At 41.9% G+C, this 26809-nt stretch overlaps 1 protein-coding gene across 9 annotated transcripts in view; it reads right to left on the minus strand.

Annotated features, from left to right (window-relative positions):
* ST3GAL3 (ST3 beta-galactoside alpha-2,3-sialyltransferase 3) overlaps positions 1-26809 on the minus strand; it is a 421053-nt gene that overhangs the window by 304732 nt on the left and 89512 nt on the right. For 7 of the 9 annotated variants that reach the window (XM_073643621.1, XM_073643622.1, XM_073643625.1 and 4 more), the window contains one exon: positions 3148-3292. In XM_073643621.1, the coding sequence (XP_073499722.1) occupies positions 3148-3262 (115 nt within the window). In that variant the 5' untranslated portion in view covers positions 3263-3292. Of the gene's footprint in view, positions 1-3147; positions 3293-17840; positions 17930-18033; positions 18057-26809 lie in introns of those variants that run through there. The other 2 variants (XM_073643624.1, XM_073643623.1) reach the window with 2 other exon arrangements.

A 26809-nucleotide genomic window follows, 5' to 3' on the forward strand; every position in this document is an offset into this window, starting at 1 on the left:
TAATGCAGTCTAAAAAGTCTACACACCTCTGCTAAAATACCCGTTTTTTGTCATATAAAAAAAGTAGACCAAGAAAAATAATTTCAGAACTTTTTCCACCTTTAATGTCCCGTATAATCTACATAAATCCATTAAGAAATAAACTGAAATCATTTGGAGGGGAAAAATAAAAATAATAAAATAATGTGATTGCAGAAGTGTGAACACAGTCTTATAATTGGGGATGTGATTGTGTTCAGAATTAGCCAATCACATTTACTCTCATGTTACATAGTAGTCAGTACACAGCTGCCATCATTTACAGCGATTCTGATTACCCTAATATAAAGTTTTGCTGTTCTATGAGGATTTTCCTGACATTTTCTTAGTTGCATTTTACAGAAAAAGACATGGTCCATAAACAGCTTACAATACAGCAGAGGGCTCTCATTGTTGAAAGTTATCAGTCAGGAGAAGGGTACAAAAAGTTTCCCAAGCATTAGATCTACCATGGATACTGTGAAGACGTCATCAAGGAGTGGCTTAAATTTTGCACAACAGTGACATTACATAGAACTTGAGGTCGCTCACAAATTGATGCAAAGACAAGAAGAACATTGGTTTTGGAGCCTGCCAATGGGCCTACAGCAGCATTAAAGGAGCTGTAGGAATTTGTAGCAAGTGCTGGTTGTGTACTGCACATGATAACAATCTCCCATATTCTTCGTATCTCTGGCCTGTGGATAGGGTGGGAAGACAGAAGCCTTTTCTTTCAAAAGAAAAACTCCCAAGCCAGCTGTTTTGCCAAAACCTACATAAAATCTGCCAAAGGCACATGGGAAAACGGGAAAACATTTATGGCCTGATGAGGTTGAACTTTTTGTCCATAATTCTAAAAGCTATGTTTAATGCAAAACAAGTATTTCATATTATCAAAAGAACACCATACCCACAGTAAGGCATCGTGGAGGCAGCATTGTGCTTTGAGGCTGTTTTTTGGTAGTTGAAACTGGGGCTTTAGTCAAAGTTGAGGGAATTAAGATCAGTTCCTAGGATTAGTCAATTTTACATCAAAACCTTCAAGCCTCTGCTAAAAAGCTGCAGATGAAGAGGAATTTCACCTTTCAGCATGACAACAACCCTAAGCGACCTCCAAATCAACAAAAGAATGGCATAACCAGAAGAAGATCAAAGATTTGGAATGGCCCAGACCTAAATCCAACAGAAAAGCTGTGAGTGATCTGAAGAGGGCGCTGTACACAGGAGATGCCCTCACAATCTGACATAATTGGAGCTTCTGCAAGCACGAGTGGGCAAAGATTGACAATTCTATATGTGCCATGCTGAAAGACTCATACCCGAAAGAAAGAATGCTGTCAAAATTCAAAAGTGGACTTCAACACAGTATTAGTTTAAGGGTGTGAATATTAATGTAACCATGTTATTTTAATTCTACATGTTTCTATTTTTACTCGTTAATTTTTCAATCAGCTAGAAGAGATTATGGGTGACATTAAAGGTGGAAAAAGTTCTGAAAAGATTCTTCTTGGTGTGATTATCGTTACATGAAAATACCCTGGCATTTTAACAGGGGTTTGTAGACTTTTCCTCTGTAACTATGTATATGATTTTTTTGTGACAGTGTTTCAGTGTAAGTCAATTATGCTAGTCTGGAGTTTAGGCTATTTGATTTACAGAGCATTTTCTACAATGGATACAACAGGAACAAATCTTCAGCTGTGAGAAGTATGAGGCCAGGGCAGGTTCAGGTGAAAAAAAATTAACCCACTCACTAAAAGTAAGGATATGAAACATGATGTATATTAGAAAATTGCTGAAGTTCTCATTATACGGGGGCTAAGCTCTACATACAGAACAAGTTTATTAGACATTCTCCTCTTTCTGTAAAGTAAATGAATTCAGAGTTTTATGTATTCTTTCCTTTGTCTGCTTGAACCGCTTTTTGCTTTGCCTGTATGATCAGAGCTTTATGAATCTGCTCCTGCAGTATCCATGAAGGTGAAGCCATAAAGAGCTGGCGAGAAGTTGGGAAGCCCCCCCGAGGTGGGGTGGCACTGTCCTTGAAATCAAGACTTTCATAGGCTGATCACAGGAGGCAGACTTTTGCATACTGGCTCGTTTTATTCCGCCTGGCCATTCCTCATCACTGAAACCTTCCATTTCTTTGATTGATTACCCTCTTTATTAGAATTCTAGCTGCAGAAATTTCCATAAAGACTCCCTGGACTGAAGGCATATTTCTATCCATTACTGAGAAAGCTGAGATCATCTCAAGATTCAGTAGAGAACCAAACACAGCCCATAGCTATTAAAGGGCTCATATTTGACCAGATCGGTGGAAAAATAAATCACCTTCCTGTTTCGGGACCCCTCCTCCCCATAGATGCTCCAACTCCGGACTCATCATTGTGCAAACTTCCATAGCTCTCCACTATCCTCTTTCCCTATAGACCAAAACCGCTCGAGGTCTTCACCGTCACTTTGCATAAATTGTAGGAAGAGAAAAGAAACGCCGTTTCTCGGGACCAGCATAGATCCTAGCTGTGGAATACCCCAAAAATGATCAGACATCTCCAGCCTAAATACCATACAAGTCTAAAGGGGTTCTCCAACGAATAGCATAGGTGGCTCATCAATTAGATAAACCATCGTAGTCTGGTGCTGGAGGTCCGACAACTGGAAACTCCAATGATCATCTCCCAGTGTTGAATATATTACACCTCTAGATGACTGAAGCTGCCGAAGCTCCACCAGAGGATGAATCCTAGATTGTGATGGTTCTTCAGTCTCTGTATTCCACCCATACAAACCCTAATGTCACCATAAAGAGTGGTACAGAGTGCAAAGCAGAAGCTAGAAGACAACCTCTAAATCTTCGTCACCAGCAGCCATTACTACAGCAGATGCAGCGGTGACTTCAGATTCTTCTGGATGCCATATTGTAGCGAGTGTGTATAAATCCCAGCTATACAAAAGTTCTAAGATTCACAGTGTAGCATAATCAGAATTTCCAAGATTTACAGCGATTAGAAACATGGGGGGTCCTGGGGGAAGCAGCTGTCCCTAAGAGAAAGCCTAGAGGTGCAGCAGTGGGAATCATGGACAGTCAAGATGCAGCAAGACAGAAGAAGACAGGTAGAGACTTACGTGAATCCTCCCAGCGCAGAAGGTGGAGCTTCCAGGCAGAGTAATAGAGGAAGCCCAGCACCAGGAAGAGGCAGAGAGCCAGCAGCAGGTTCCTCATAAAAACCAAAATTCCCATTTTCAAAACATTCCTGCGCTACTACATGACCTGTGGGAGAAGAGACAAGACTGTGAGAAGATGATGGGGATCATGATGAAGAAAAATACTCCCAAACCCCATGTATACTTTTTCATCGCAACAACCAAGAATGATCGATTCTATCTATTCATCTCTCTCTTTATCTCATCCCTATCTACAGTTGCAATCAAGATTATTCAATCCCAAATTATATTTATTAGCAAAATTAAAGTTTCTGCTTTTTGTAATAAACCAATCAAGAATAATGTAAATCGCTCAACACGACTAATAATAACGAGTGGTTTCTCCAAATTCTTCTTTTAATGGCTAATGCAGTCTCACAATTATCCATTCCCTTCATGACAAGTTCTTAGTAGAGCATCATTGGCTGTTGCGACCTTCTTTGAATGTGATGCTTCGAAATACATCAGCTCCTGGCAGCGTTTATGAAGAATCTTAGCCTATTTCTCATAGGCAATGGCCACTACTAATATTCTTGGGTTGTCAAGAAAGTTTTCCAAAAAGTTAAGAGGATTTGTATACATAAATAAAAGAGTACAAAAAGATACTAAGACATCAAATGCTCCTAGAGGCAGAATTAACAAATTCAAAGTTATAGGAACATCGGTTACACTACTGGACATGGCAGAAAGAGGAAGCCGTCACCGGCTGCCACCAGATTTCTGATGCGGTAAATTAATAAAATCCCTCATTTATTAAAAGTTATTTATTTAAAGGCCTTAGGCTCGATCTTGAGCCATGGCGACTTGATGGATGAACGATCCGTAGGAAGAGTGATCTTGTGCAAGTCTAGATAGGTCCACCAGGGTCCTCTCTGTTGTAATCTTGACAGTGTCAAGCCATCGGGTTGCTGGTTTTCCTCTTCGCCTTGTTGCTTTTATTCTTCTGACCACAATTTCCTTCTCCAGTGATTGCTCTCTTCATATGATGTGTCCAAAGTAGGCAAGTCGTAGCTTGGTAATCCTTGCTTCTTGTGACATGTCTGGCTTGACTTATACCAAAATTAAACTGTTTGTTCTTCTCACCATCTATGAAATTGATAATGTCCTTCTCCAACACCACATTTTGAAGGCGTCGATTCTTCTTCTTTCTTGTTTCTTTATCGTTGAGGTTTCATAGAAAAGACAAGACTATGTACGACCTGTGTCTTTATCGCCAGTGAAATGTTACTAGATTTGAAGACCTCAAGTGACTGCAAAAAACCTGCAGCAAGGTCTCCATACCCAAACTCCGAGACATACACCTCTACTGACCCAAAAGCATAAGAAAAGTTAGTTCCAGTACTCTCAAATTCATATAGAAAAGCCACAGAAGTTTTGGGAATCTATTCTGTGGGGCAATGAAAAAAAACTGGGACTATTTTGGCTGTAAATCAGTGGTATGCCTGGAGGAGGAAGAATGAAGTGTATTCTAAAAATAACGTTGTGCCTACAGTGAAGCATGGTGGTGGTTCTTTCTTTCCTTCTTTGTTTCTTCTAGCTCTGGAAATCTGCAGCATGTGAAGAACAAGATTAAAACAATAAGAAAACGCCATGCCATCTGTGATGGGGGTGAAGCTTGTGCATCAATGGACATTCCAAAAGGACCATGATCCCAAGCATACCTCAAAGTCGTTGCTTGGGCAAAGGCTTAGTTTCAAAAGAAATCCTGGAAGATTCTCCAGAGGCTGTCACAGCACTAGAACCCCACAGAATATCTTATATGGGGTTTTAAGAAGGCAGATGCAGCAAACCTAAGAATACTGGTGGCCTGGATGCCCTTGTCCTTGAGAAATGGGCTGAGATTCCTCAGGAACCCTGCCAGGAGCTGGTGTCTTGTTATGAAATACATCTGTAGCAGGTCATAACAGCTAGAGGGGCTTTACTAAGTACAAAAGAGTTGAATAATAATTTAGAAACTGCAGTAGTCATAAAAAGTGGCATTTGCTGTTGAATTTGGAGAAACCACTTGTTATATTAGTTGTGTTGAGCTATTAAAACTGTTCTTGTTTGATTGGTTTATTGCAAACAGCAGAAAGTTTGTTAATTATGCTAATACCCCTAATTTTCAATGGGGATTTAACTATTTTGATTGCAACTATATCTCGTTTATCTATCTACAATTGTAAGAAAAAGTAAGTAAATCTGAAATTAGGCTAGGTGCCCACGATGCAGAAATGCTCCGGATTTTTTCCTGAGCGTTTCTGCATCTCCGTGGCAGAAAAAACGCATGCGGATTGTACATGCGGATTGTACAGGTTTTCCTGCCAGGGATAAGAGGAAGTGAGGTGTTCTTCACATGCATTTCCGCATGCGGGTTGACAAGCGCTTTCCAAACGATTTTAGCATCACTTGGAAAGTGCTTGACAACTTGGTCACACTATATAAATCCATGCAACCGGCATGGATTTATATAGTGTGACCCGAGAGAATGTAAAAAAATAAATCTATACTTACCCCCTGATGGCCCCCGCAGTCTTGCTTCGCTCCGTCCTCCCTTGCCGGCAGCTCGCGGTACGCTACACTGAAGGACCTGCCGTCACATGACTATGACATCAGCGCAGGCCCTTCAGTCCACCGCGATCTGCCGGCATGGGAGGACGAGCGCAGCGGGGGCCATCAGAAGGTAAATATAATATTTATTTTTTATTTTATTCTTTTTTTACAGGTTCTATGGTACCCGGGTCCGGAGGAGAGTCTCCTGTCCTCCACACCCGGGTACCATCCGCACATTGGAACACATGGAATGAGCATGTACAGATCCAGTGATGCGGAATCCATGTGTTTCAATGCAAGTCAATGGCGGCGAAGACGCAGCGCTTCCGCAAAATAATTGGTAGTGCTGTGTTTTTTTCCGCAATGATAATCCGCAGCAGAAATTTCTGCAGCATGTGCACAGCACATGCGGATTATCAATGGGGAACATGGCAGATTTTCTACCAAGCATTTTTTAAGTGTTTCTGCAGCGTTTTTGCCACAGCGGAAACACTTAAAAAACGCATCGTGGGCACACAGCCTTACTGGAATATTTGCACTAAATGCTAATATAAAGTGGTTTGTTTGCTATCTAAGTCACAAACATAAATTGACACAATCTAAATAAATTAATAACACAGGAACAGCAGATACTGTTCATGTTTTTTTCCAAAACACACAAAGTAAACAATGCAGAGAGAAAAAGTGAGTCCCTTTGTTGATGAAAGAGATAAAGTTTGAAGGGTGGGCATGCTTTGCCCATCAAATAAGGAATGCAAAGCATAGTTGCTGACAAATGTTGGTTAAAGTAAATCATGCCCTGGGAAAAAAATAATTTATACGAAATAAACGAAATGTTATATATGGATAAAGCTGAAAAAAGCAACAAAAGTTTAAAATCTGCAGGTACATCAATCCACTGTTGGGGTACAAGATCGCTTTAGGCCATGAGCACACAACGTCTTTTTCAGGTGGAGAAAGCCTGAAGAATTGCTGCAAAAAGTGCACATAATGCACAGCACCGTCAAAATTACATTCAGTCTTATGTCACTTCTGTTAACCTCTTCAGGGTTAAGAAGAAGTAACATCTTCATTCTTCAGGTGGCTTCATTTGGAAGCCATGTGTTCTATATACTTAAAAGTGTATATAAAGCTGGTGTAAATAAGTTTACTCTCTGGTGTGCTGTATTCTGAGTTAAATAAGCACTCCTCCTCCCATCAAAATTTTTATCCTTAGTATTATTTATAAGCACTTTACAAAATGTAACCATTTACAAACATGAGCCAACTCCTTTAATGAACCTTTTGACACGGGTCATTAAGTGGGTAATACGGATTTCAATATATAAAACAGTATTACAGTAAAGTAAAATAATACAACTGTATAATAAAAAGTTCTTAAACTTTCTATCAGATTTTTTGCTTCACTTCCTCCCTATTTTCAAGGGGTTTGCTACAATTCTATCCAGTCTTGACAGCGGCACAAATCTCTCCCTGATTGTTTGATACAATGTATTAATGCAGGTGACATGGATAAGTCTGGAGTTCTGCTTGTTTAGCTCAATGAGGATTAACAAATAATAAGGAAACTGATAAAAGGAGGTTTAATCTGATGAGTTAATGAAGGAAACGTACAAGATAAACACATCTCCGGCGTGGGCAGCGGCAGATATTACGTGTGGGCAGCAGTAGATATTACCTGTAGGCAGCAGCGGATATTACGTGTGGGCATCGGCATATATTATGTGTGGGCAGCGGCAGATATTATGTGTGGGCAGCGGCAGATATTATGTGTGGGCATCGGCATATATTATGTGTGGGCAGCGGCAGATATTATGTGTGGGCATCGGCATATATTATGTGTGGGCAGCGGCAGATATTAAGTGTGGGCAGCGGCAGATATTATGTGTGGGCAGCGGCAGATATTACGTGTGGGCAGCGGCAGATATTATGTGTGGGCAGCGGCAGATATTACGTGTGGGCAGATATTGCATGTGGGCAGCGGCAGATATTACGTGTGGGCAGCGGCAGATATTACGTGTGGGCAGATATTGCATGTGGGCAGCGGCAGATATTACGTGTGGGCAGCGGCAGATATTACGTGTGGGCAGATATTGCATGTGGGCAGCGGCAGATATTACGTGTGGGCAGCGGCAAATATTATGTGTGGGCAGATATTGCGTGTGGGCAGCGGCAGATATTGCGTGTGGGCAGCGGCAGATATTACGTGTGGGCAGCGGCAGATATTATGTGTGGGCAGCAGCAGATAATACGTGTGGGCAGCGGCAGATATTGCGTGTGGGCAGCGGCAGATATTGCGTGTGGGCAGCGGCAGATATTAAGCATGCTCAGCTGCTCTCTTTAGTTTTATTTCATTTTTGATAAGTACCGTAATTAAAATACCAAAGACCATAAACATGTCTCGTCCGTGTGCAGCAGCTTGTGGCTTGTTCCCTTCACCCCTTTCAGATCACATGCACGCTCACGGCTGTCTCACAAACTGGTAAAAGGCTGAAATAAACCTGAGAGTAAGACTCCCGGGGATTGGTCTTCATGTAATTACAGGCTGGATCTCTATTAAACCTCTGTGTCTTTATCTTTAATATTAATTAGGGTTCACCAGTTGAATAAAATGTTAAGTGTAGTCGTTTCAGCTCTGCAGACGTCAGGTACAGGGAGGATTGATACAACTTCTGCAGAGATGATGAGAAACCCCACAATTCTCACCCGGGATGGATATGAGACTAATGGACCCAACAATTCTCCCTTTTCCATCTCTGACATGTTCTGTATCTCGGAGCAACAAGCTGATGCATTTACAAAGTATATCACATGCATCTCAAAAACATCTCTAGAATTCAACCTTTTCTTACCTTTCATTCTGGAAAAACTCTTATTGTTACTCCTATTCATTCTTATCTGGCCTATTGTAACTCTCTACTAATCAGTCTCCTGCTTACTGAACTCTCCTCTCCAATCTGTCCTGAATGCAGCAGCCAGGATCATATTCCTCTCCAACCGCTACACCAATGCCTCCACCCTGTGCCAGTCATTGCACTGGTTACCCATCCGCTACAAAATACAATACATACTCTCACCCACAAACCTCTCCACAGTTCTGCACCACTTATATCTCCGCCCTCATCTCTGTGCCCTCAGTCCCTAAAACTAACATCCTCAATACTCCAAACCTCCCATTCCAGTCTACATGTATGCTTCAGTGCTGCGCCAATTCTCTCGAATGCACTACCCAGGACAATTCCATTCCACGGAACACTCATTCGGATGACAGCCATCTCGCTGCTTCCCTGTACATATGGGCACGTCACTTTTACCTATTGTGCACGGGATCTTAACACACAACAACGAGTTGTAACTGCAACCGAAGATAGGACAAATGTGTAGAATAGTGGCGATAATCAGTGATCCCTCCAAAACCCCACTCCCTACACACACGGACACACAAAAATTGGCAATAAAACAATCTACGACTTCACAGTGAGGACTGCCATTTTAAATTTGGAGCAAATTCCCTTAAAAACTCTGCCATTAAAATGTGATGTACATACAGCAGTCCCAGTATCTGTTATGTGATGTATGCGGTCCACCCTCAACATCACCAATGTGAAAAATATGCTGCAGCCCCAGCATCTGCTATATGTTTATGCTCCAGCGTCTGCTAGGTGATGCATATGCAGCAACCCCAGGATTTCCTGTGATGTATGTGTTTCAGCCCCAGCGTCTCCTAAGTGATGTATAGAGCAGTCTCAGTGTCTCCTGTGTGATGTATATAATTCAGATCTCCCACTGATTGAGCCCTATAAAATGTAACATGAGCAGTGATCATTTTCCCACTGGGAGGAGACATGCAATGTAATACACATTCATGGCCGAAAGTGTTGTCACCCTTGAAATTGTTCCAGAAAATGAAATATTTCTCCCAGAAAATTATTGCAATTACACGTTTTGTTATACACATGTTTACTTCCTCTGCGTGTATTCGAACAACACAAAAAAAAACTGAAAAAGAGCAAATTGGACATAATTTCACACTAAACAAATGGCCCCTGGCAGAAAAAATGTTCCCCACTCTTGTTTTAGACAGATTCATGAAATGTGACTTTTACTAAAGGTTTTTGCTTTTTTTACCTGCGCATCTCACTCTAGTTTTCCCCCTCAGTAAAGTTTCTGGAAGAGTTTTTAATTCAGTGCACTTTAGAAACTTTTTAAAAAAAATTGCGACAAAAAAAAATAAAAAAAAATTTAAGCCAAATTCATGAACCATTTATTTTTAACCCCTTAAGGACCCTGTGATTTTCCATTTTTGTTTTTTGTTCCCCTTGTTCCCAGAGCCATAGCATTTTTATTTTTTGGTCAATATGGCCATGTGAGGGCTCATTTTTTTGTGGGACAAGTTGTACTTTTGAACAACATTACTGGTTTTACCATATCATGTACGGGAAAACGGGAAAAAAATTCCAAGTGCGGTGAAATTGCAAAAAAGTGCAATACCACAGATGTTTTGTTTTTTTTACCACGTTCACTGAATGCTAAAACTGACTTGCCATTCTTATTCTCCAGGTCATTATGAGTTCGTAGATACCAAACATGTATACGTTCTTTTTTATTTAAGTGGTTAAAAGAAAAACCAAAGTTTGGTAAAAGAAAAAAAAATGGCGCCGTTTTCCAAGACCCGTAGAGTCTCCACTTTTCGGGATCTGGGGCCGGGTGAGGGCTTATTTTTTCCGAGCTGAAGTTTTTATTGAAACCATTTTGGGGTAGATTTGATGTTTCGCTCACCCGTTATAGCATTTTATTGCAATGTTGCGGCGACCAAGAAACGTAATTCTGGCGTTTAGAATTTTTTTTCTCGTTACGCTGTTTACCGATTGGATTAATTCTTCTTTTATATTGATAGATCAGGCGATTCTGAACTCGGCAATACCAAATATGTGTATTTGGTTTTTTTTTTATTATTTTATTTTGAATGGGGTGAAAGGGGGTTGATTTAAACGTTTATATTTTTTTCATATTTTTAAAAACATTCTTTTTACACTTTTTGCATACTTCTATAGTCTCCATAAGAGACTATAGAAGCAGCAACTGTCCGATCGCCTCTGCTACATAGAGGTTATGAGCAGATCACCTCTATGTAGCAGAAATGCTCCTGTGCTATGAGCGCTGACCACTAGGTGGCGCTCATAGCAATCAGTACATGACAACCACTGGGGTCTGCTGCAGACCCAGGGTTGTCATGCCCACCCATCAGTGACCCGCGATCACGTGACGGGGTCACCGATGGGCTGGGTAAGTGACGCGCTTCCGGCGCGGCTCTGTTAAATGCCGCTGTCAGAGATTGACAGCGCCATTTAACATGTTAACAGCCGCGGGTGGATCGCGATTCCACGCTGTTGTGGGCACATGTCAGCTGTAATAATCAGCTGACATGTGCCCGGTTCAGTGTGGGCTCAGCGCCGGAGCCCGCGCTGAACAGGGGGTGACAGCCTAGTGCGTACTATTACTCCCCAGGCTGTAAAGGGGTTAAATATATAATTTTATATTGGTAGTTTCATAAAACATAAGAACAAACCAGATTAAAGACAATAATCAGATACCCGTAAGCAGACTGGGCAGATAATGACATTGCTCATAGGATTGACTGGTAATAAAAATAATACAAGAATTAAGAACCATATAAATTTAAAACTAAGCTGACATAAAATCTAGCTGATCTTTTATCTTATTGAAGCCATTCTGATGACGTAATCCTTCTATACTCATGCTATAAACCCTTACCTAATGATTTCTCTACCCTACTCTTTCTTCCCTTCCTTTAATTTAAGCATAGTGGTCCCAGGCTATTGTTAAGATCCTCCAGTATGTACCAAGCTGTAGAAGTGAAGGGGTCCACCATTTTCTTTTTCTCATGTAGTGAGCAACAGTTCACAATAAACTGCTTCCATTTTGGAAGAAATTTGCCAGCTTGCGTTTCCTTATTACTAAGGGCGTCTTGTTGCTCCACTCCCATAAAATATTTAATTTGAGCTGCCAATTCAACAATGGGGGGTAGTGTTGGGGTCTAGCCAATATTTAAGTAACTGTTTTTTTGCCAGTATAAGCAGGGTGTGGAGAAATTTGGGTGGGCCTCCTATCTTCCCACCAGGGTTCTCTGTGTTACTCCAGAAGTGCAACAAGGCTAGATAAGGAGAGAGGGTATATCCTGGACCCCAAATGGTGTTAATTATATCTGACACCTGTCCCCAATATGAAACTGACGCAGGGCATGACCAAAGGCCATGAATGAGGTCTGAACATGGAAGGTGGCATTTAGGACATGCAGTTAGCCTATTTGATAGTGGATCTTTTTTAGGTATGTTAACCACTTCGCACCAGAGCCTGTTTTTGCCTTCGTGACCGGGCCAATTTTTTCAATTCTGACCACTGTCACTTTATGAAGTAATTACTCTGGAACGCTTCAACGGATTCCCCTGATTCTGAGACTGTTTTTTTCATGACATATTGTACTTCATGATAGTGGTAAAATTTCTTCAATATCACTTGCATTTATTTGTGAAAAAATCGGAAATTTGGTGAAAATTTAGAAAATTTTGCAATTTTCAAACTTTGAATTTTCATGCCCTTAAATCAGAGCGATATGTCACACAAAATAGTTAATAAATAACATTTCCCACATGTCTACTTTACATGAGCACAATTTTGGAACCAAAATTTTTTTTTGTTAGGGAGCTATAAGGGTTAAAAGTTGACCAGCGATTTCTCATTTTTACAACAAAATTTACAAAAACATTTTTTTAGAGACCACATCATATTTGAAGTCACTTTGAGGGGCCTTTATGACAGAAAATACCCAAAAGTGACACCATTCTAAAAACTGCACCCCTCAAGGTGCTCAAAACCACATTCAAGAACTTTATTAACCCTTCAGGTGCTTCACAGGAATTTTTGGAATGTGGAAGAAAAAAATTAACATTTAACTTTTTTCACAAAAATGTTACTTTATACCTAATTTTTTTTATTTTCGCAGGGGTAACAGGAAAAAATGGACCCCATATGTGAGGGAAAACCACTGTTTTGGCGCACTGCAGGGTTCGGAAGGGAAGGAGCGCCATTTGACTTTTTGAATGTAAAATTTGTTTGAATAATTAGCAGACGCCATGTTGCATTTGGAGAGCTCCTGATGTTCCTAAACAGTGGAAACCCCCCACAAGTGACACCATTTTGGAAACTAGACCCCTTAGGGAACTTATCTAGATGTGTGGTGAGCACTTTGAACCCCAAGGTGCTTCACAGAAGTTTATAATAATGAGCTTTAAAAATAAAATTTTCACATTTTTCCCACAAAAAAGTTTTTCATCCCTTAATTTTGCATTATCATAAGGGCAATAGGATAAATTGCACGATGAAATTTGTTGTGCAATTTCTCCTGAACACGTTGATACCCCATATGTGGAGGCAAACCACTGTTTGGGCACACGGCAGGGTTTGAAAGGGAAGGAGCGTATTTGACTTTTTGAATGTAAAATTTGTTTGAATAATCAGCGGACGCCATGTTGCATTTGGGGAGCCCCTGATGTGCCTAAACAGTGGAAACCCCCCACAAGTGACACCATTTTGGAAACTAGACCCCTTAGGGAACTTATCTAGACGTGTGGTGAGCACCTTGAACCCCAAGGTGCTTCACAGAAGTTTATAATATTGAGCCGTAAAAATAAAATTTTCACATTTTTCCCACAAAAAATGTTTTTCATTCCCTAATTTTGCATTATCATAAGGGTAACAGGAGAAATTGCACCATGAAATTTGTTGTGCAATTTCTCCTGAGTACGCCGATACCCCATATGTGGGGGAAAACCACTGCTTTGGTGTACGGCAGGGTTCAGAAGAGAAAGGAGCGCTTTTGTTGGCTGGGATAGGCAGCAGACACCATGTCACATTTGAAGAGTCGCTGACATGCCGAAACAGCAGAAACCCCCACAAGTGACCCCATATTGTAAACTACACCTCTCAAGGAATTCATCTAGGGAAGTAGTGAGTATTTTTTAAATTTATACCATTGGGCAGTGAAAAAAGCATAATTATATTTTTACCACAAAAAAATGTTTTATCCTCAGATTTTACATTTTCACACAGGGCAATGGGTAAAAATGGTGCCAAAATGTGTCACACAATTTCTTCTAAAAGTGGCAATACCCCATATGTGGCTGTATCGTACCGCTCAGCCATACGGCGAGATCTGGGGGGGACAGAGCGCTATTTGACAATTGGAGAACAAATTATTGTAGAATAGGCATTTGGATTTGGGAGCACAAAATTTTCTGAATTTATTTTGGGGGGCAAGGGCCATTTCGCTTTTCCAGAGCCTTTCTGCTACCAGTAACTTGGAAGTCCCTTATATTTTTAACAGATGACGGACCTGAGTGGGGACTAGCTTTTTTTGAGGACTGAGTTGAAGCTTTTATTGGGAACATTTTACGTAATATTTATCCGGCGCTCTAGGCTGAGCACTTACATCGGGGTTTCCATCTAAATTTCCAAGTGATATAATTCAGATGAAACCCCTGCGGGATCCATTCACTGTAATGAGGCAGCAGAGTTACTCTGGACTCCGTCTGGCCTCTGTTTAGCAGTGTCCTTTTTTTCAGAAGTGCACAAAACTGTGGCCATCCGCACTTTTATGCACGCCTAAAACAAATGACACCGTGGGATCACAGGCCAGATGGCATCCACAGTGGCCTATATCTGCCTCATTACAGGGAATCTTCCGTCATGGGTTCCGTCTAAATCACATATTTCAGAGATTTACACGGAAACTCTGGTGTAAGCGCTTAGCGCAGAGCGCAGGATAAATGTGAGCAGAGCCTTACTGCGATCTTTGGGAGACATAATAAACAAATCAATAGCAGGTGAAGAATTGGTTTTATTTATTTTTTATGCCGTTCATCGTGCGGTATAAGTGATGAGATTACTTTATTCTTCGGGTCGGTGCGATTACAGAGATACCAGATTTATATCGGGTTTTTATGACTGACAGCTGTCACACACTAAGAGACGCTTTTTATTGCAAAATCTAGTTTTTGCATCGCCATATTTTGAGAGCTATAATTTTTCCATATTTCGGCCGACAGAGTCATGTGATGGCTTGTTTTTTGCGGGACGAGTTGACATTTTTATTGGTACCATTTTTGGGTACGTGACATTTTTTGATCGCTTTCTATTCCGTTTTTGGGGAGGTAAAATTAACAAAAACCAACAATTCAGGAATTGTTTTTTGAGGGTTTTTTTATGCCGTTCCACGTGTGGTAAAAGTGATCAGGCAACGTTATTCTTCGGGTCAGTACGTTTACAGCGATACTACACTTACTGTATATTTTTTTTATGTTTTGGCGCTTTTACACAATAAAACAATTTTATAGAAAATTATTCTGAGCGCTATAACTTTTTTATTTTTCGGCTGATGGAGCTGTATGGCGGCTTTTTTTTTTTGCGGAACATGATGACGTTTTCAGCGGTACCATTTTTATTTCCATTTTGCTTTTTGATCGCATTTTTTTCCACTTTTTGTTTGGCGATATGATGAAAAAGCATATTTTTTTGCTCCGTTTTTTATTTATTTTTATTACGGTGTGCACAGAAGGAGTTAATTAGTGTGACAGTCTTATAGATCGGGTTTTTTCGGACGCGGCGATACCAAATATGTGTACTTTTTTTGGTTTTTTCATAAATATACGGATTTATTGGTTTAATATTTTATTTATTTATTTTTATTTATTTTGTGATTTTTTTTAACAGTTTAAAAACATTTTTTTTACATTTTTACTTAGTCCCTGTATGAGACATTAATTTTTATTTTTCTGATCACTGATCTCATGTAATGTAATAGACATGTATTATATTACATGAGATCTTTGCTGACTGTTTCACAGTCAGTGTGTCCTGCCAGGCTTTAGCTGCAGGCTGAGCCTGGCAGGACACCATATATGGCAGATCTGGAGGCGGTCATGTGACCTCCAGCTGCCATAGCAACGCTAGGTCCTGGAAGGTATCAGGGGTCGTCGGAGAGGTAAGTAAGACGACCCCCTCTCCTCTGTCTATCTTCTATATGCCGCGATCACTATAGATCGCGGCATATAGAACATAGCAAAGGGTTAACATCATTGGGACCTGATCCAATCAGGTCCCGATGATGTCCCCTGTCAGAGCTAACGCTCTGCACCGGAATCGCAGTGCTTGCAGGACCCTGGGGGTCCTGAGCGCTGCGGGACCACCCACCATTTTTAAACATCGGCGCTGCACAGAGCCCAGCAAGCGCCGACGTTTATCTACAGTGGGCCGTCGCGAAGCGGTTAAAGGCATAAATGGCCCCATGCATAGTTTTATACTTAGTTTCTCTCCACGCTTCATTTATATTGTGTTTTCTAAATAAATTCCAACCTGTCCTGACCTTATCAGGAATCTCCACATCCTCCAAATGTTGCCTCCAATATTTAAAAAAAATGTCCGGGTGCACCCCCATTAGATTAGACCTCATTGCAGAATAAAGAACAGATATTGAAGGGATACCCATTAGAGATAGCAAAATGACATCCAACTCATTTTGGGAAACCTCAAAAGGTAACATCTTTCAAATTGTCCATAATGGAGAGTTTGATTTGTTCATATTGGAAATAATGTTGGGGAGGTAGGTCATATCTTTCCGAACACCATCTCTGCTCAGTTGGATGGAAAAGATGAGATACATCGTCTACACCTGCCTGCTGCTATTTCAAAAATAGTTTATTTTCACCACCCTGGGGGAATTTTGGGTTTTGCCATATCCGAAGGTACTTATGAGATTCTGAAGAAAAGGCCATATTTTTTCCTGCCTTCTATGCGGAAATAGTTTCCCTAAGGATCGTTGACTTTTTAACTGTCAGGGGTAAAGAGGTAAGTCGAGAATGAAGGAGGGCAGTTAAGTTACAGGGGTATGCATAATCGGCTCCCAACGTGTAGTCAGAATACGTATGTCTCTTGTGGAACCAGTCTATTATGTAACGAAAGAGGCAGGCAAGATTGTAAATTCTGATGCTTGGAAAGTGAATGCCTCCGTCGTCTTTGGAAGCCATAAGTTTGTTCAGACTAATCCCAGGACGTTTTCCCCTCTAGATATTGAGTATAGTTACGTCAGATTGTTTCAGGAGTAATGGTAAGGTTCGTAATTGATACATAATCCTGGCTGTACTAATCATTTTTATCAAATGTGCCCAACCCATAAAAGATAAGGGCAAATCTTGCCATGACTTTAATTGGCTAATGATTTTTTTTATAAGGGGGGATAGTTTAAGGTGTATATAAATGAAAAGGAGCGACCTATTTTAATACCCAGGTAGGTGATATGTGAGGGTGCTAGGGATATACCATTTAAAGACCCATTTGGGCCGAGTTTTATTCCCTTCTCGGTTAATGGGAGTATTTCACACTTTTTAACATTGATTTTAAACCTAGAATAAGAACCAAAATTTTTAAGCAAGTCCAACACTATTGGTAAATGTTGAATGGGATCAGACAAACAATTCATGAACCATTTTGGTGCAAAAAACGTCAACAAATACCAGAAGACAAAAACAAGAAAAGTGACTTCAATAAATTGCAAATGATGGCATATTAGAAAGTTGTAAAATTTTTCATTTCTAAACCTCATAATTCAATGATGTAACAAGAATCTATCACCCAACCTTCTTCTACTATAAAGTAAAAGTAATTATGAACGATACAACTCCAGCTGATACTACTTTTCGTTTATTATTAAAATAAATATATATAATGTATATATATATATGAAACATATATTAAATATTATATAATATTATTAGTCATTCTGAACTGTAGAAAAGCAGATGACAACGCCTATAATAGCAGTCATATTTGCTGTACCCGGCTTTTCTAATATAAATTAAGAAACAGATTAAAACAATGTAAGACTTTTGGATGAAATGGTTTTCCAATGCAATCACAGAATATTTGTTGCTTTGAAGTCAATCCAACCAGTTACAATTATGCTACAAATATTAGGAAAAGAGGAAGAAGTCGTGAGCTGCAGTCGTTACCTGTGGGTTGTGGCGACGTCTGTACGATCTTCCAATGCACCGTCTCTCGTCACAGTACAGGTACAGTCTAAACAATCGATGGAACAAAAAGGTTTCCAGCGCCCCCTGTCCCACACCCTCCTTAAATCACCCTAAATATTTACAACTAAGAAACTATCTGCAAGTAACAGCTGCTAAATAGAAAGCAGATTACCTCCTAACCGGAGAGACCATGTGCACACCAGCGTCCTCAGCCACTGCAATTGGGATTCACTCCAGGCACCAGAATTATTACATCTATATTTGATTAGAAGGTGCAGATGATTACTTAGCACGCAGAACGTCACCTCTGAAACGTACATTGCTATAATGCTACACTAATTATCACTGACCAGACCAATAGCGCTCGCCCGCCATAATAAAATGGGGACGGCAAATATTAATATATAGTCATTGAAGAGAAATTTTTTTTTCCGATAACAAAGACATTTGGGGAATAGAAAAGTGAAGAACACGAATGTCAATTCTAATCTGTGTCGAAGATTGTTTTATAACGGTAATTTATCAGGTGAGACATATAGTCTGCTCTAATTTAAGCTCAATTCTAAATCAATCCCCGACGTACTGTCTCCTTCCCCATTACCCTGGAGATTGTAATCTCTAGAGGGAATGATCCTCTCCTTTCTGTACCAGCCTGTCAATGTTAGTTTGTTGACTGTCATTTATATATGTATTTTGTATGTAAAACCTCTTCACTTGTATCAATGGTGCTTTAGGGTGAACCTGTCAGCAGGATTTTGCTAAGTAAACTACAGGTATTGTCATGTTGGGGCTGCTGCACTGATTAATATGATACCTGATGTGAAGAAATCCGTCTTGTGGTTCTTGTGTAATCAGTGTTAGCAGTTTTTAGGACAATGATCAGGATGGGAACCATCGGTGGAGGACAGTTATGCAAGACGATCAGGATGTGAATGTAACGGGCTGGGGGGTGGAACCACTGTGCTGTGGTCCGAGGAGAGCTCGGATGAATGTAACTAGGGGCCTCACCAAGTCAGACCTCGGATGTACGACGACTTGATGACTCAGTGATCCGAGGAGAGACTAGGAAGGTGAACCAGGTGCTACTCTGGGACTGACCTTGGGTGGATGACCCCCAAGGGGCAGGAGGCAGGCACAGGCTGGCACAGCTGATGGACAGGAAGGCGAGCACAGCTGGTAGACAGGCAGACACATGGAAATACAAGCACTGGGACCTGAGAACTAACAAGTGTTAGGAAACAATCTAACAACGTTGCACAGGCACCTCCATGTTGCAGGAGGTGCCTTAAATGGTCAGTGTCCTACGGCCATTGGCTGGAGACACTTTGGGACAGTGTGCGCGGCCCTTTTAAGAGGTGGGGAGCACGCGCGTCCTAAGCACAGTACCCTGGGCAGGAGGAGGAAGCAGGAGCAGGACACTCCAGCCGGGGCCCGCGGTGGTGAGAGAGTCGGCGCCTTTGCCGAGGCAGAAGTCAGAGGTGCCGGAGTTACGGGAAACAAGTGGTGGATGACACCACTTCTATTCTATTACTTTTGCCCATATAGTGTATTAGACAGTCCCAGAGAACGTGCAGTTTAATCAATGTGCTGACAACTATCAGGGTACATGGAGCAGACAATAGTCCAGACAACAGATCACTGCCGCCCGGGAAGTGATCACAATGGATAATGAATGTATATGAGATATTGCTGATAATGTACAGGAGTACAGGATAGTCAGTGTCTTCCATCAATGACATTGGCATGTTTGCGGAGTGGTTCCATAAATGTCCGACAGCTGCAGAAAATTCCCAGCTCACCGCTGTAGCTGGACCCCCACTCACCATATGTTTTATATAGCCCCGGCAAGGACATTTGTCATATCTTTAAGATGTAATATAAAGCAAACATTGCCACACATGAGGCCAGATATGGCTTATCACATCTTTATTGCCGACTGTGGGCGGCTGTATCTCAGCGAGTCATATTCTATTTATCTTCTTCTGTGCATGTATACATCTATATATATTTATTTTTATCATTTTTTTTAATTACTGCAATAAAATGCAAATTAAGTATGGAAAAATCATACAATGTGATTTTCTGCTTTTTATTTTTAGATTCTGTCTCTCACAGTTGAAGTGTACCTATGATAAAAATTACAGACCTCTCCATTCTTTGTAGGTGGGAAAACTTGCAAAATTGGCAGTGTGTCAAATGCTTATTTTCCCCACTGTATAAGTGTAGAAGGTACATATAAGTTGCCCACCATACACATTAGACTTTGATGGGGTTGACCGACCCTCTAATGTGCATATTGATTTCCTGACACTTCCCCAGAAAGTTGACAGAATGAAGGACCAGGAAAGCAGACTTTCAACATGTCAGGTTTTTTGTTATAGAAATAGCCTCCTTAGAGAGGAAGATGAATTGAACACTAGTGCCACCTATTGGATGTATCAATCCAAGAAGTCACTATTGACCCTTTAATGCGCATTGCCATGACTTTGAATAAAGAGCCACACCATTTGCAGACACGTGTTTCGGGGATTTTGCCCATTCTCAGTGCAAAGCAAGAGATCTGATTTGACTGCGTTAGAGGCCTTTTGTTTTGACAGCTATATCTGGAAGTTGTTTTCCCTATTCAGAACATATGCCAACTTTCATGTACATGGGGGAAGGAATCACTGTAAATGATGTAGGTACTATCAGAACGGCCTCCTATTACAACAAGGGAGTTCTGCCTCCCTGTATATCCCTGTAAATGATGAAAGTGCAGATAATGCTGCTTCCAAGTCTTTCCCTATAAATTACACAGATCTACCATTGTAAATTATTTAGTTGTAAATGATTTAGCTACAGATAGTCCGGCCTCCCTGTGTATTGGAGGAACGGCAATAATAGCAAGGTACAGGAGGCCATTATGACAGACCGGCTCCTGCTGCGGAGAATCTAATCTCACTGACTCCATTCAAGTACAAAGCTGCTTGTAAATGGAGACACAAAAAGAAAAGAATTGGCAAAAATTGCAAATCCGACAAAAACAGATATAATGTTATTACTTACAGAGCAGAGGGGGCAGAGAATAATACTGGGATTCTCCCTTTTGCATTATTTAAAAAATGTCGCCCCCTGCCCAGCCTCATCAGGAACTGCACTAATTAAACTACTGAATATCTACGGCAGTCCCATACAAAATGACTAAAACAGTGGTGCGCATGTACTGTATCGCCATCGCTCCATTCAGACGAAGTATTTCATCAATAATCCAATTGTCAGATCACTTGCTGTAGATATCCATATGTGATGATGTCCATAGGATAACCACAAACCCACAGAGGACCAAAATGAAAAACTTGGACAAAGTCGCGGCCAACCAGTATACAGTATAATGGCCCACATAGTCCTCCATACAGTATAATGGGCCCCACATAGTGCTCAATACAGTATAATGGCCCCACATAGTCCTCCATACAGAATAATGGCCCCACATAGTCCTCCATACAGTATAATGGGCCCCACATAGTGCTCAATACAGTATAATGGCCCCACATAGTCCTCCATACAGAATAATGGCCCCACATAGTCCTCCATACAGAATAATGGCCCCACATAGTGCTCAATACAGTATAATGGCCCCACATAGTCCTCCATACAGAATAATGGCCCCACATAGTCCTCCATACAGAATAATGGCCCCACATAGTCCTCCATACAGAATAATGGCCCCACAAAGGGGTGGCGGTTCTGGTGTCGCAGGCCAAATATAACCACCCTGCGGGTCAGAGTTTGACACATACGGTGTAATGTCCATGGGGTCCACCCCAACATCGACTCTCCCCTTCCAGATGATGTCAAGAATGATAAGGATACGTCATGGCTGATTTTGCCGTGCTGATCCTTTTGTTCTTGGTGAAATAAGTCACCACCAGTGAAGCCTGGCAGTGTCTCTTTTACAGGGAACACAGGAGCGGAGTCCGGAGAGGTAGCTATCAGCCGAAATATCAGGCAAACCAGCCATCTATTGTGTATGGGGGGCAGATCTGATGCCGACTATCTACAGGGAAGACAAATGTCAAACCTCTGCATTTTGCTCAGCCGTTGCCGTCATCCACAGCGCTTCCAGCCCCACAGACGTTATCCTATGTCTAGGGGCCGTGGCCAGCTCCATGTACATTCATACAGAGTACACAAGGATTTTCTGACTTCTCTCCAGATGATCCAGGACGTGGCTGCTGCTCCCTTTATCTTCAAACAGTTGATGTGTCAATAACAGAACAAAGAAATGTTTGCTCGATACACAATATTAGCAAATATCGGCACATCAGCCTCCGGGGCGAGATCTCACTAATATTAGTAATAAATAACGTGGAGAGTGAAAATATTATGGGGTCACTGGAAATGGAATCCCCCGAATCAGTGATTCCTGATATTATTGTCTGCATTACTGGTCGCTATTAGGACAAAGCTACAATCAGTGACTACAGCTCGTCTGCAATGTCTACAGGAGTGTGCAATCCCCCTCTTGTATTTTTACCCCGTTCACCATACTTTACATTACAGCCTTATCGGTTTCACACTACACGTCATAGAAATATTTGCAATATTCACAAGTTCCTCTCTGATCGGCAGGAATGTCAGACCAATAGAAACAAGTCAAATAATAATGTAATGGGATTTTTATAATGGAAAATAGGTATCCCTAAGGCTACCTACGTTTTATTTTTTTGTTGTGTTTTTTCTTTCCTGATTTGGAAAACTGCTGCATTTTTGCAAAATGAAGCATGTCACTTTTTTCACCCAGAAAAAGCAGTGCATAAGTGCAAAAATGCAGCAACAAAAACGCAAGTATCAGGTTTTGCTGCATTTTTGGTGCAAAGACCTGAGGAAGTTGCATCATGCTTTTTTATGCACTAAACTTTATCAGCATGCACAAGAGACAAATGTACCCTGACAAAAACGCAGCAAATACGCAGAAAAACCTACTTTTTGTAAGCAGCTTCTTTACTGTCAAGAGAGCAGGTTTTGCCTGCAGAAAAATACGCCGCAAAAACGCAATGTGTGAACATAGCCTTACTCTGCTGATTGATCCATGTTGACATATTTTTTATCAATCATACTGACTATGAAAAATATATATTCTGGCAGATGCTTTTGTGGCGTCCCTGAGGGTTCAGTCACCACAGAGGTACTGCATCTCACCCAGAGGTGTGGTATCCCACTCTCAGGTAAGGAAGGAGTACTGCCCAGAACCTCAACACATTCCACTTCAGTGGGGGCAGGGCGAGATTGCTCCTAAGGGAGAGCACAGTCCCTGGTCCCTAGCTGAAGGGTGGAACTATGTAGTGGGTGTGGGTGGAGGATGTAGTTCAGGGGAGCACAGGAAAGGAAGTGATATAAAAGAGGGAACCATCTTGGAAAGCCAGTCAGTCAGTGGAGTTGAAGGGAGCAGGAGCTCAGCAGGAGCTCTGTTCATGAGGAGGGCCTAGCAGAGAGGCCCAAGACTGAGGAGAGAGGAGCAGGAGAGAAGGCTCCAGGAGGAACGAGGGAATCCTAGGGGTACGGGCAGTGCTGGAGGTCACCCGTCCGCCCAAATCTACCAGGTGTGGAAGGATCAAGCCGCAGAGAGGGGACCGGCCCCTAAACTAGCAGAGTTCTTCAAGTCTCAACTAGGAAACCGGAGGCTGTAGTATTTCAGGTACTGCAGCTACAATCCACATCAGTCTCACCAAGAAGGTAACCATAGAGGACCCAGGGGACAGAGAAGACGTCGCCCGACAAGGTCCGCGGTCACTGGATTGGGACACTAGGTGTGAGGTGCAGGGAGACGGCCAGAAGAAAGGTACATAGAACGGGGTCCTGTCAGGCACTCTTGAATTATCTGAGGGATTGCTGAACCCCTGCCTGGTGAACGCAGTGCGACGTGGGAGGCTGTAATCTGTACAGTGCAACCTGAGGAACTTAACAACTGTGAGTAAACTCTGAGGACTGCACCCCACTGTCTCTGTGAATTACTGCTGCGCCATCACTCCCTGCACTACAACGCCCAGCAACATCTACAACATCTACACTGCCCTGGAGCTAAGAACTACCTGTGGAGAGCTAAACCAACTCGGCTGCGTCAACAACAGCTCCAGAGGATCTGCACCGCAGCAGCGGCTACACATAGCCACATACCACAGGTGGCGTCACGAACTTTATATAAAAGAACTATAAATCCCCTATAAATATATCCCCCTTTTGATTGACCGCCTGGGTCACAGACCGGATCACTGCCACTGTGACATCTCCCCTAGCAACGACCGGCTCGGCACCGAGTACCCCACGGCCCAGGGGGGCGCGTCACTTTTCTCGAGTGAAAGAATCGGCCGTTGGATGCCAATGTCACGCAAGGTGTAGGAAAGTCTACGTGACCCGAAGGGAAGGGGGCCCAGACTCTAGGGAAAGGGGGGGAGTAGAGACCTCCTAGGCCAACCTGATATTTCCCTGACTCCCCTATATGTCCCTATATTGGTTCCTCACCAATCGCCGCACGGGAACCTAGCCCTGTCTTTCCCTGGCGTACGGACCTGGCTAGGGAAGGGGGGTGGGAGTGAGCACTAGTCAATCCCCGCTAGCAACTAAAGACAACAAGGGGGAACAAACAAGGGAAGAAAGCTTAGCTTTAGTCGACTTCAGAGAGATGCACACACATCCTCTTAGCTCCACAGAAGAATAAGTACTGCTCTTGCTCCAAGCCTTCACAAGGGATCATGTGAATATCGCTGGCACCTCCCTCTAGCAAACAGCAGGTATTTACACACTCAGGTCAGGGTGTTAATCAGAAAGAGGAAGGTAGCTGCTGGGTCCTAGAGAGATAGCTTCTAAGAAGGTGTCTGTAATGACAAATGTAGAGATCTTCTGCAACCAACTGCAGGGCAACTGTCTGTCACTGTCTGTCACTTTATATAGTGTGACCGAGAGAATGTCAAAAAATAAATATATACTTACCTTCCGATGGCCCACGTTGTCTTGCTTCACCGTCCCGGCTGCCGGCAGCGGTAGACTGAAGGACCTGCCGACGTCAGCGTCGCGTGACCCGTCACATGACTCTGACGTCAGCGCAGGTCCTTCATTCCATCGCGAAGTGCCGGGAAGCAAGGAGGAGCGCAGCCCGGGCCGCCAGAAGGTAAGTATACATTTATTTTTTATTTTATTCTTTTTTTTACAGTTTTCAATGGTACCCAGGTCCAGGTACATATGCAGTGATGCTTAATCCATGCGTTCTAATGCAAGTCAATGACGGCGAAAACGCTGCACTTCCGCAAAATAATTGGTAGTGCTGCATTTTTTTCCGCAATGATAATCCGCAGCGGAAATTTCCGCAGCATGTGCACAGCACATGCAGATTATCGTTGGGGAACATGGCAGTCCTTCTACCATGCGTTTTTTAAGCGTTTCTGCAGCGTTTTTGCCGCTGCGGAAACACTTAAAAAACGCATCGTGGGCACACAGCCTGACAGTCGGAAGGCCCAATACATATTAGATGAGGTGCGGATATACCACACAAGGGCCCAAAAGTCAGGGGGCCACTACCACAACCAGAAGAAGCAAGCAGACTCAAAGAGGGGCCCTCTTCTGCCTACGTATTCGGCCGATCCCACCAACATAGACAGGTTCGGACAACTTTAGTCTAGATTTTTTGGCCTCAACAGGAACGTTTTTTCCAATCATTATTAGGTCTTTATGGAACATAAGATTATAGAGTCCACACCATGGAAGAAAGAACAGAAATTTGTATTGGTTTGTAGGAGAGTAACCAGCGAGCGCAGCAACAATGGAGACATTCATGGAGCTGCAAAGCAGCAGTTTATTGACTTCTGCGATGAGAAGTTCTCTGAGGAATTACCAGACTCATATGACCGAGGTCAACGTCCTCCATCCCCTGCAGGGTTTATTGACGTTTGTTATTTATTTATCAATCAAACAATGAAACTACGTAACATAAAGCGTCATAAAAATAAAAGTAACATTAACCAAACAGGACACTGAGGAAGGAACACACAGCAATAATCTTATACTGTATCAGGGAGAAGCTGCATCTCAGGGTGCATGGATCAGACAGATAATGCCTCCTATGCTTCCATCATCCGCCCCCCACTAATATCACACATAGGACACGATGTAACATCTCCTCCCCCATGGGAAGACATTAAAGGGATGACTTTGATCCAGTTCCTAGGTATTACACATTTGCAGAAGTTATTCGCACATTGCGCCTCACAGTTAATAAATTAACATTTATAATAACACGGGTTTGTTCCGTGAAGCCTCAGACGATGGCACAGCACTCATCACTCCACTAACCCAAAATAATAAAAATCAGTAAACTGGTCCAACAAGGTGTCACCTCAGGAGCATACATATAAATCAAAATAAGGATGATGGAAAAAAATACATATACCAAAGGAATTACAATATCAGGGCAAGTAAAGGCAATGCTGGTATCAGAAGCAACAGTCATAAAAAATAGAATATGATGAAATGTCTGCACTAGATGGCAATTAATACAGAATGATGCAAGCCAAGAAAAAAACTCACTATGCCCAATAAGAGACAAAGTGCTTGTGCATGGTAGCAGCATATATACAGTGCCTTGTGAAAGTATTTGGCCCCCTTGAACTTTTCTAACTTTTGCCACATTTCTGGCTTCAAACATAAAGATATAAAATTCTAATTTATTTGGGAAGAATCAACAACAAGTGGGACACAATCGTGAAATGGAATGCAATTTATTGGATATTTTAAACTTTTTAAAAAAAATAAAAACTGAAAAGTGGGGCGTGCAATATTATTCGACCCCTTTACTTTCAGTGCAGCAAACTCACTCCAGAAGTTCAGTGAGGATATCTGAATGATCCAATGTTGTCCTAAATGACTGGTAATGATAAATAGAATCCACCTGTGTGTAATCAAGTCTCCGTATAAAT

The sequence above is a fragment of the Phyllobates terribilis genome, unplaced genomic scaffold, assembly GCF_046119375.1.
Source record: "Phyllobates terribilis strain yellow unplaced genomic scaffold, ASM4611937v1 Scaffold_8__6_contigs__length_399053987, whole genome shotgun sequence".
Classification (NCBI taxonomy): domain Eukaryota; kingdom Metazoa; phylum Chordata; class Amphibia; order Anura; family Dendrobatidae; genus Phyllobates; species Phyllobates terribilis.